We start from the raw sequence: 11,792 nt of genomic DNA on the forward strand, positions 1-11,792 counted from the left end.
CCAGTTTAAAATTGTTGTCATGTCTCAGTTTTTCACACTTACAAAGCTACTCCAGTTCCCAAAGCGTTTGGGTTGGAAAAGAACAGTTAAATGATGAGGGTCATGGCAATCTAGATTTCTTTTCTAAATTGCAGCAGGCTCATATAATTTAACAAACTTAGTCATATTTGTCTTTGAACTAAATAGGGAAGCCATGCTTGCTGAGATGATTAAAATGCTGGCTTGCTATGACTATCAGGCCTTTGACCAGTGTCTTCTATTCTTGTTGGCATTCTTTCAGCTGCAGCTTCAAGTCAAGGTGTTTGTCAGGTAAAACTACAGTTTCCTCCACTCATAACCCTGCAGGTAACCCTGTCATGTAGGCTTCTCGGAAGTCAATGAATCACCCTTAGAACTAACTACTTTAGTCCGGGTACTATATATATCGGCCTTCTAATCTACTGTACATCGATTCTATTTGCAAACAAGGAAATTACGTTTGACCAGAACAGTACCATGATAATTTAAATAATATAATCCTCTAATATACTGTTAAATGTAGTCTGGCACTTAGTAAGGTAAGCTGGCCTACATATAGCCATAAATCTCACAAATACTCAGTCCTGAATTGCACTCTGACACTGGACTTGCTCCCAGTGTTATATTTCAACCTAGTTTATAATACTGTCAACAGTACAGGAGACAGGTGTGTTTATCAAAAAGATTACAGGTCTCTGATTTCATAGATGTGTGAAGTCTGAGGGAAATTTCTGTTTACTAAAGGCTGTTCTCATCTAACATGGTAACCTCCAGGATTCCAACTTTCTTCTCCTTCAACCAAATTTAAAGAAAAAAAAACTTCGTGAACAGAGTTTTGTTTTTTCTACAACAAATCTTAGCGGCGAGAGAAACCTTTTTCTGTACAACATAAACCTTTTCTAAGTTCAATATACATCATCTCCAAAACTTTCTCTAAAATTAGTTTTAAAAGTTTGACATTTTCCACAGGTGTACACGCCTTTGTATCATAAAGCAATTCAAACACCAGGTCATTGGAAGAATTTTGCGATGGATTCCTGGCAGAAGGGTAGCTTTGTTTCTTTTGAATTAAACATGTTTAACAACATAACACGGCAGTTTGCTTGGGGAATAACCACTTTTATGGTTTTTCTTCTTTGGGTTTGTTTACTTAAGGACTTTTATCCTGCATAGCACTTATCATCAGGCAAATTTCTTGGGACAGGGGAGGTCATTCTCTGATACCCAGTTATTATTGCGTTATCTCCCTTAGACCACAATCCGCAACATGGGCCTGTTGTCTCGGTGTACTGCCTGGTGATAACGATTGAAACAAACATCCAGTCATCTGCTGGATGGAATTTACTTCTGGGTATGTTACCGTATAGCTTCCATAGCAGGACACTGTAACAAATGTTTACATACATCCAATTACTTCAACTTTAACTGCTGACTTGATCTGATAAGCACAATCCCCTTTTGTTTGGCTTCCATACTGTAGGCCTAATCATTACCAGCCAGCAGTTTTCCTGCCCAGATCTCAGAAAATGAGTTTCATGCAGATACAAAGATTCAGGATTTGATATTGCCTACTGCCATGTTCACACGGGGTGATATTTTTGTAAGAAGGTGCAGAATGAAAATAGCACAAGCTCTATTTCATAAGCCATGCTCACGCCGTACTACGTGTTGAATTCTACAAATTGTAAGAAATAGCCTTCATTTTGTTTTCACCAGATTATTCCATGTCACAAGTCAGTATGACAGCCTTACAGTGTGAATGCAGCTTAATGAGCAGTTTCGCCCATAATCCTTTTGATATAAATTACGAATTTTGATATTAATTACTGTAATGGGATAACTATGAAGATTTAAGTCTGAGGCTTGGCAGATTTTAAGGCGTAGCAGAGTTAGGAGGGCAAAATGAAATGTGTGTATCAAACTAGCCAAGAAATTGGCTGTGAACTTTTAATAGTAGGTAAGGTCTAGTTCACAGCCGATAAGCACTCCGAAGTCTTATGGACAATTTTTATCCAATTCCTTGCCGCATATGAGTGGTAATTCCATGATATCTCGCCTTCGTGCCCTACTGACAAATGTCAGATCGTCTTCGTTAAACGCATGAAGCTATTGTTTTCGCTCACGGCACATGCGCCTATGTGGTTGACGTTTAGGTGGTGAAAGAAAAAAAAATCGCACTCACTGCATCAATTTCTTGCCATTTTAAAAGCATCTGGTCCTTCATACTTCTACTTCACTCAACAATCAGCTTTCAAAACAACATTGTTGTCCACCTTTGCGTGCCGAGCTGTTCTATAGATTGGAATACTTAAATAATGTTGTGATATATTTTTACATGTCAGATTCTTAATAGACGTCAGCGTAATTGACGTACATGTACCAATTTAAGTCAGTCGGGTAGACGGCAACATGCGGTGATTAGCTCAAAGCAGACCTTGTTTTCCAATTCGACTGAAATTATCTGAGGAAACATCGAACAAAGGCCAGTGTCAATGATTGCAAAAGGTGCATAAATGCCTTAGTTTGCAGACAGGCCATGTATTAAGTGGATTTGGATATTAAGTATTGCGTATGCAGCGAGCTTTGCCGACGGGGTAGCTGAATACGGATACAATGTCATAATCAGGTGCTCAAGTCGGGCAAAGAATGGCAGCGGTTTCCGTGCATCAGTAAATATAAGCCATCCTTAGACTGGATGTTCGGGCGAGTATCAAAATAGAGAATGTATGTATGCTTTGGGTTTTACGTTGTACTTAGCAATTTTTCAGTCATATGACGAGGAGGAGGTGCGTCTATATATCCATTAGGTGTGTGCACATATCGCGTGTCTTTTTGTAGCAGAGCAAAGTGCTGTCACCACTGAAGTATGCCGAAGACACCAGACATGACACCACACCCAGTCACATTATACGGACACTGGGCTAACCAGTCCGGTTTCCTTGCTCTAGCATATCGAAGTGAGGCAGCAACAATTATATTTTTTTTTAAAGAGACCTGGCAAAATTGCAAAGATTGGATATTAGCCCAAGACCAAAACGTCCCTGTTTTGATGAAATGAACGATGTGTCTTTGTGCATTACCCAAATCGTGGAATGTCAGAAGTGCCAAACAACTGACCTGCACATTTCTCTCAGTCAACAATTTCATATAAGTCATATGTACCGCCATTCTCCCCCTACCTCCCACAAAAAAACAATAGTGTACACATGTGCCTATACATAAATGACATGGTAAAGGTACTCCTTGCAACAGACTGACTTCTACCAGAAACTTTTGTCACTTTGGGTTTTAGGAGACCATAAATTCTGACAGTGATTGAACAGAAGGCTTATAGTGTGAAATAGGCTACCCATCTGAGGTAACAAGTCTTTACTACCAACATAAGCATCTCATTTATTAGCATAAATAAAATAGTTTGTACATTTCTCAGTTTTGAACAACCTTATCAGGTGCAGACAATCAACAGGAACATTACCAGATGTGACAATGTTATTGAGTACCAGTCATCCATAAGGTTGAAGAATTGCAAGTGGGGACATTAAAATAATGATCAGAAATAGAAATCAAATTACTGTCAACAAATAAGAAGTCATTCAACTGCTGACTGTAGGGCTGAACTCTGACATCTGATAAATCCTATTTTGAAAAGACAAGGCATTCATATATATATATATATATGATATTGTGTTATCCCACATTTACCCCTAAAGTATCACCAGAAATCTTTTTCCGATACTTGTAGTTGACATATGGTGCATAGCTGCAATTATAGAACAAGGGAGTGCAGTTCTCGTAAACAATTAAAACCTACTGAAAACTCAGCACATACACAGGAATGATGTGTTAAATGAATACATGAATATACCATATTTCCAAGTTTCATAACACTGGTTCCCTTAAATTTTGTTATAAATGTAACTGCATGATTTTGCAGTACCGAAAACAACATAACTTCAATAGCTCTATATCCATCACTTCAATCACCTCACTGTTAGAAAGTTAGGTGCATAGACTTACACAAAAGTGAATATCTTGTTTGTTTATAGAACTAAAGATGATGTGCACGCCGCAGGTCATTAGATAAACGAACAAAAGCTATTCTATACAGCATACCTCTCACTAAAGATGGTATTAAATGTCGCATTTCTATCAATTTAATTTACTTTCAAACGTACATATATGGGTAGTTAAAATCAGAACACCCTTTAAACATAAAATTAGCATGACCATGAATAAAATATGCCTCCAACAGATTTAATTTATACTTAAGTTTCTCATCCATGAATATGATTTCAGTTTATTAAGGAAAATGAATCACCATCTGAAAAAACCAAAATTATTAAACTAAAAAAAAATTGAATGCTCTGAACTCCTATCTTATTTAATACAACCTCCTTTTCATGCGTATTGTCTAATGTTAAAGAACCTGGAGGATGAATTTGACACCAGATCTGTTATTACATTATTAAACATTGTACAGTCCTATACTGAAGAATGTTTAAAATATCATAAATGCACTCAATGTTAGGGTCAACAAACCACAGACAGTTTCATGGGGGTTACTTTAGTGGCTTTATAGCCTACATACAGCGTGAATTAAAGCCTAAATCCTGAAACAGTGCAGTTCCAGCAAATTATAACAGAATGGTAACAACTGAATCTTACTATCCTTCTTAAAAATTGTCTACAGATTATCCACTGAGCTTGATCACAACAATCACCAAGTATGCCATGGCAGACATAAGGAATTACGTTCAGCATGTCACCAGCAAAAAAGCTTAGTGTAAGTTCAGTTGGTAATAGAAGCAACAGCTCACTGACCTAAACGGTCAGTTCATCCCGATAAGCTATAGCCTAGCTCTGCTTCGTCAACATTTGTAGCTAATCACTCACAAGTACAACCAGGCCATATCAAAAGCAGACTTTGAGTGGCAATTATAGCAGGGCTGCTTACAGTGGATCACAGAAAATTGCTGTTTACAAGTGGAACTATGTCTGTACATGGAACGAAGTAGTGAACAAGTCTTCAACAGTAACCAGTTCACTGGCACAGGAAACGGGGAGGGGGACTTCTCATTGGGACTATGTCAATCTGCCGCGCTTTCTGGCAGGTGAGTCCATCATTACATCAGCTGAGGAATTTCTTTTCCTTCCTTCACAACATCTAGAGAGTTCTTCAAGGATAAAGCAGTTCAATTCATCACTATTATTCCTAACACTTGCTCCAGTGCTGCCATGTGGAAGGTAGCCCACACTTACATTGGACATGGCTCCATTCAGACCTGAAATGAAAACATTCAGCTGATTAATGGCAGTAAAAATAAATTATCTTAACTTTCTTTTCAACTCAGTGTGAACAGATATAAAACCTATTGTCTCTTACCCTATATGGAGAGCACAAAGTGTCACCAAAACCAGTTGAAATTTCTTCTACTAGCTGACACTCATTAGTAAAACAATAAGTTTTGGCCATTTAGGTCAAAGATTATATATTTTGAAAAACCTGATTTCCCTTAAAATCAGCAGATACCTGGAAAGCTGAAAATTCTCATCCCAATAAATTCTGTATTTATGAACACAACATGTAACGCCATCACTGTCTAATTGGTTGTACAAAGTGTCTATAGCCTTTGGCGTGTTCAAAGGCTATAGACATTGCAATATTAAAATTCAAGTATGGATTACTTTTCGACCTCTAAAGCACTTTTTTGAGCGTAATTTTTGCACAAAATTACTATAAAAATGACACCAAAATGATTTTTTTGCATCACTTAAAACAACTGTCCAAATTATTTCTTTACACTGCAAGTTTATCACAGAATGTTTAAAGATACTGATCGCAGAGGCGTTTAAAAAGGTTGAAGAATTAAGGTAACTGAAACATCCATGTGGTTAAGAAGAGAAGCAGCAAAATGTCAAACATATAAAATCTGCACTTGTTTTTTTATGTCAAAGCAATGAATCAAAAATAAGACAGTCTTTAAAGGATAACAGCCCTGTGCAGAAGCCTGGTAAAACTAGACATACATTGTTGAACAACCTGTTACTACTGCCTGCTCTATTACGGCGAGAACGTCAACCTCCTTTGTCACATGTTGAACTGTATAAAATCCAAGTCACGCCTCACTGACTACAGATACATATGTGTTGTGTAATTCTAATATGCCCAAGAATAGATATAAATATATCTGCTGACTTGAGTTCTCAAATTCGCATGGTATTCACTTTAGTTCAACAGATATAAGAACTACATGTATATTAATGGCTACAAGAATAACTGTTTCTTTGGAAGAAAATATATGCAATAAACTTGTTTACATGCAAAAGTTTAACTGGTATTTTCTAACACTTGACAAACTGTGGCTATGCCTTTAATTTTTGGGGAGTGACAAAGCAGTATAATGAAAGGGTTTGCCATGCATTACAACAGTCAAGAGTATTAACCATCTGAAGTCTGACAATGTTGTGTGATGTGTCAAAAGTATGACTGAATAACCTTAATGTATAAACTACTAGAATATCCAATAAGACATACAATGTGCAGGTTCAAACCCAGCCTGTGACAGGGTATTTCTAGTTTCTCTAGCTCACTGCTTCAAGGCGTTGGTGACAAGAGGTTGACAATGTTTATGTGGCTGTTTGCACAATCCTATGTGGCTGATGGACTAATAGTTTTCCACCAATATGGTATGGATATCTGTAACGTATGTCACATGTAAGAATAGTCTTCAGTAACTTGCCACAAGTCAATGGTTTACACCTGTACTCCAGTTTCCTATAGCCATGAAACTGACTCGTCACCATTGAATAAGAGAAAAATTCTACAGTACAACATTAAACAAGAACTTGAAGAAAAAAAAATATAATTTCATCCTGAATACATATAAAGCAAGAATGTAATTTGCAATGGTGCTAGGTAAGCAATCAATATAATCATGTTATTTAGTTAGGAAATTGGTTATCCAAAGGGCTCAGAGGGATTGATTATGGGTTAATGCCACATCAGCAATATTACAGCTGTACCCTCATAGATTTAACCAGAATTTGAAATGAGGCAGTCTCATTTCCAATTTTCTCCTGTTTTCCCTTTCTCTCTCTCGATTTTGTCAGGAGAGGGCGTTTGAGACACCCCCTGGCTAAACCTATGCATACCCCAGACACCAAAGGGTTTATAATTAATAGCAATACTTTATTCTTTTGTCACTGACAGTCTCAACACTATTTGTTTATATGATTGCTGTTCAATGTCATACAATGTCAGTTAAATAAAATCTCTTCAGAACATGTCATACGTATATTTAGCTGAGGCTGGAAGGCACATTAATCATATGTTAAGAGTAACACCTTAAGCACCTTGACATCATAATGAATATTCAAGAGGAGGAAAGGAAGCTTTTCACTGGAAAAAACCTAAAACATGGCAAGGCCTCGTACATATCTATGTGCCTCAACCACATCAATGTGTCTCGAATCGATGGATTTCGTAGAAACTGACGATGTTCAAAACCGTTTTTCTCTCTCACGAAAACTTTTAAAAAATCTAAAAAATACAATTCCACACAATTTGTACAGAGCTTCTTTCATTTAAGTTATAGTTTGCACAAATGTGTTCTTTTCTTTAAACGACATTTCCACACATGACCATGTTGATGGAAGACAAGTGCCCTGCAACGGACACTATGGCCCTATGAGTGCCGTCAACTGCTTATTTTCACCAAGGCCAGGGATGGAGAATGTGCAAATTTCATGTCTACGGCTGGAATCAATGGGCAGACAGAATACCCATCAATCTACTTACCCTGCAAGACAAGAGCATCCCTAAATGGTTGTAAATCTGGCTCTGGTGAATTTGGCAGGACCTCAACTCCGACAGCTCCATGTAGCCGAGGGGAAGCTCTGTCGACTTGTAACCGGGATACTGGCCTCGACACAGCTGATGACAGCCGATTCCTATGAGGGGGACTTCGACCAGCTATGTAACCTAACAAATCTTCGCGACGAATGAGACGACGTTTCTTCTTTGCCCAAGATACAATATCTTTATTTCTGTGTTGTCTACCATACTGGTAACCCAAGTCCATGCATCGTTTCATAGTTTCTAGGCTGTCTGTTTGGAAAAAAAAAATTTCTATGAAATTACAGCTACTAAATTACAACACCTAACTACACTGTGATTGTAATTCACGTATAGAACACATGTTAACAGGTGTAAAAGCAGGAAAACATTGTAATAATTTGGTAAAATAATTTAGAGTGTAAAAATATTACAGTAAAATAATTCAGCGACTGCAAACACATTTGAATTCAATGATTTCTGATTTCAAAAGTATAAAGAAACTTAGCAACACACTTTTATTAGGATCTCAATGTTATTATTCAAGAATCAAACAGGTTTCTTCATACATTGAATATGGAATGTTACCAGATTTCTAAGAAATAATTTAGGGTCTTGGTGTCAGAAATACGGTTCACATCATTAACTGTACAAACCTGTCCACAAACATAAGAACTGTGCATTTATAAACGCCCTTAACAAATCCACAAATATCAGACACAAATATTATATTTACCTGTTATCATTGGAAATAATCAAATTTTAAATTCAAAAATGTCTTCAAATGTAATGTTTTTGAAATCTGTATTTAGTTTGTATCAAGTTCTAATATGTATGGGTACAAATAAGTTTTTTCGTCTTTTGAGGTAAAGGTAGCTTAAATGCAAGGCTTTGTCAACTGTCACCAGTCAGCTAGACAGTTAATGAGCTCCAAAACTCTTACAGGAAGTGGGGATCTAAGCCCATCTATATGCCCTCCACCTGGCTTGTTGACATAGTGACCCTCACTTGAATCTGCAGAAACTTTTGAAAACTCCTTAGCGCAGACACAAATTATGCATAAATGGGCATTCTAATTACAAGACTGCAAATATGCGCCAAAAATGAAAATAGTTGCATTCAATTTTTTTTTCCTTTAGCTCATGTATTACTATCTGAAACAACCTAGTAGCCTAATGGTCAGAGCATCCAAAATTCAGTCAACTTTTTCTCAGAACTAGAGTACCTAAGTCATCACCTTGGCAGAACAATAGCCAGGTAGCCACATTGGGGTCTTGTTAACATGGGCTGCTATAGCTACAAGACTCCCAATATGGCTACCATACTGGAGTCCTGTTAACATGGGCTGCTATAGCTACAGGACTCCAATATGGATACCATACTGGAGTCATGTTAACATGGGTTGCTATAGCTACAGGTCTCCCAATATGGCTACCACACTGGAGTCATGTTAACATGGGCTGCTGTAGCTACAGGATTCCCAATATGGCTACCATACTGGAGTCATGTTATTTATTTATTTGGTTGGTGTTTTACGCCGTACTCAAGAATATTTCACTTATACGACGGCAGCCAGCATTATGGTGGGTGGAAACCGGGCAGAGCCCGGGGGAAACCCACAACCATCTGCATGTTGCTGACAGACCTTCCCACTTACGGCCGGAGAGGAAGCCAGCATGAGCTGGACTTGAACTCACAGTGACCGCATTGGTGAGAGATTCCTGGGTCAATATGCTGCGCTAGCGCGCTAACCAACTGAGCCACGGAGGCCCCTGGAGTCATGTTGACATGGGCTGCTATAGCTGAAGGACTCCAATATGGCTACCAAAAGTAGTTCATGCAACCCTTCTATTTACTGTTCATTACCTTTATACATTGAGGTTACTGATGCAGCAGAATTTTGAAATGGGACCCACAGAGACAAACCTTGGTAGCGATCTGCCAAAAAAAGAAAGAAAATACAAATTAAATGAATAAAAAATTTAAAACCACCGAAATATCACTCATTCATTCAGATGAATAATCTGCCTTCTTGCCACTGTCAAGATTTTGATGTTCAGTCTTGCAGTGATGCCATACATGCTTTGAGCCAATCATCAGTGATCTCTTTGGTCATGCGATGAGACTGATGGAGGTGTATTAAAACAAAGCGAAATTATCTCAGGGGAGAAAAAATAAGTTTTTTAGGAATGTAATCAATTTAGGTCCATGTTATCTAAGATCTCCAACTCCCTGTGAACAACCTGAATGGCTGAAACCATGAACTGTGTTGAATGCACTTTGTGAGTTTTTTTTTTTTTCCAAGATTATGCTACACGTATTATGTATCATTTTAACATTATGTAACATTGGAAAAGGGGTCAACCACAAACAATGGGTAGCAGTATGAACGTCATAACTTCCAGCAGTCTCCTCTAGCAGCCATACAAAATGAGAAATTACTTGAATAAATGGGCCATATAAAGACTACGGTTATATTTACATGCCATTTTCTACATCACTACTTACGTCACTTGTTGAATAATGCTGGTCAAATATGGAGGAGACCATTTTCAGATGTAGTCCAAATGACAAAGGTATGTGACACACACACCTTCGCACTCAACCCTTACCATGTTCATCTTCCTTAAAAATGTCTAAAAACCACATTCTAGCACATCAACTCCAGTGGTATGAGCAACCAGCTACCGACCTGACATGCTGTTTGATGGAAGTTTGAATCCAGAGCATTTGCCAACAAATGAAGCAAAATCTCAAAAAAATGTATAAACCGCGAATAATACAGTGCAGAAATCTCATATAGGACAGTGACATGTGAGAGAAACTAGAATGATAACTGTCTTATTTATGCAGTTTTTCTTTGTATGCAAATTTAACATCTCCCCATTCAATTTTAACAACTGAAAGATCAGTAAAAGCATGACAGCGGGGAAAAAAGTGATGCCAGAAGCAAGTAAAAATCAACACATAAATATGACCCTAGTCTTTACAACTCCCAATAAATGTAAATGTAGGCAGCTTTTTCAACGTAAATGTCACCCACTGTGGAAGATTTCATTTGACTTCACGTGTCCATTGAGATACACTACGGGTCAGGTTAGGCTAATGACATTTGACTCTAGATTCCACCCTCACAATAATTTGTTGTCCACAACACTACAATTTTCTTTATCATTGTTTTACAGTCTTACCTTGCGTAACAATTTCAGTAAAACAAGAAAATAATGAAATCCAATCCTAGGGGTATTAGATAAAAGGAAACAAACTGTGAATGGCTCAAGTCAGTAATTCTGTCAGAATGAGTCTGATTGATGGATAAACTGAAAATTTCACTTCCCAGCTCATCCGTTTGGATATGCATTAATGGAGACCCTGACATTTAAACTAAGTCTTCAAGTTAATTAATTAACAAAACTAAGTACGGTAAGTTATATTAACCAAAAATTATGACAAGGGTTGGCCTCAACATAAATGAATCCATAAACACACCCACAGTCGCCCACTTTCATACTACCAAACACGTACAAAATAGGTCTTGAATAGTAAATAATTCTAACTTTGAATATAATTCTCACCTTTATACAACTGAGCAATACAAGAGGCAGAATTCTGAAAACCTAACCAAAGCTTCTGGGTAGAGAATTCTCTTTCTGCCTGAATTCTGTCCTCCATGTTTGGCTCTCTGTCGAGATCCTCCAGACATTCTTCTTCAAAACTACTTAACCAATTTTCACCACTCTGATCCACATCCTGAGATTTATCTTCGGCCATTTTATCATCAATCCTCTCCTTTAAATGTTTAGGTGTTTTTGGACGGGAACGTAGTCAGTTTTTTGGCAGATGTTGTGCTTTTTCTGCCGTCCGTCCTTTCAACGGCCTCCTCGTATTCTTTTTCTATTCCCTGTTTAAATCCGGAAGAGAACACCACGCAGGCGCAACA

The 11,792-nt window shown here is 37.7% G+C and overlaps 1 protein-coding gene across 1 annotated transcript; it reads right to left on the reverse strand.

The window, feature by feature from the left end:
* Window positions 1–3,357: 3,357 nt before the first annotated feature.
* LOC135475870 (HUWE1-associated protein modifying stress responses-like) lies at window positions 3,358–11,748 on the reverse strand. The gene is made up of 4 exons (XM_064755819.1): window positions 11,428–11,748; window positions 9,719–9,790; window positions 7,817–8,125; window positions 3,358–5,300 (listed from the first exon to the last, which is right to left on the reverse strand). The coding sequence occupies exons 1-4, from the start codon at window positions 11,621–11,623 to the stop codon at window positions 5,101–5,103; spliced, it is 777 nt and encodes a 258-aa protein (XP_064611889.1). The 5' UTR covers window positions 11,624–11,748; the 3' UTR covers window positions 3,358–5,100.
* Window positions 11,749–11,792: the final 44 nt, after the last annotated feature.

This window comes from Liolophura sinensis, chromosome 1, assembly GCF_032854445.1.
Source record: "Liolophura sinensis isolate JHLJ2023 chromosome 1, CUHK_Ljap_v2, whole genome shotgun sequence".
NCBI classification, from domain to species: Eukaryota; Metazoa; Mollusca; class Polyplacophora; order Chitonida; family Chitonidae; genus Liolophura; species Liolophura sinensis.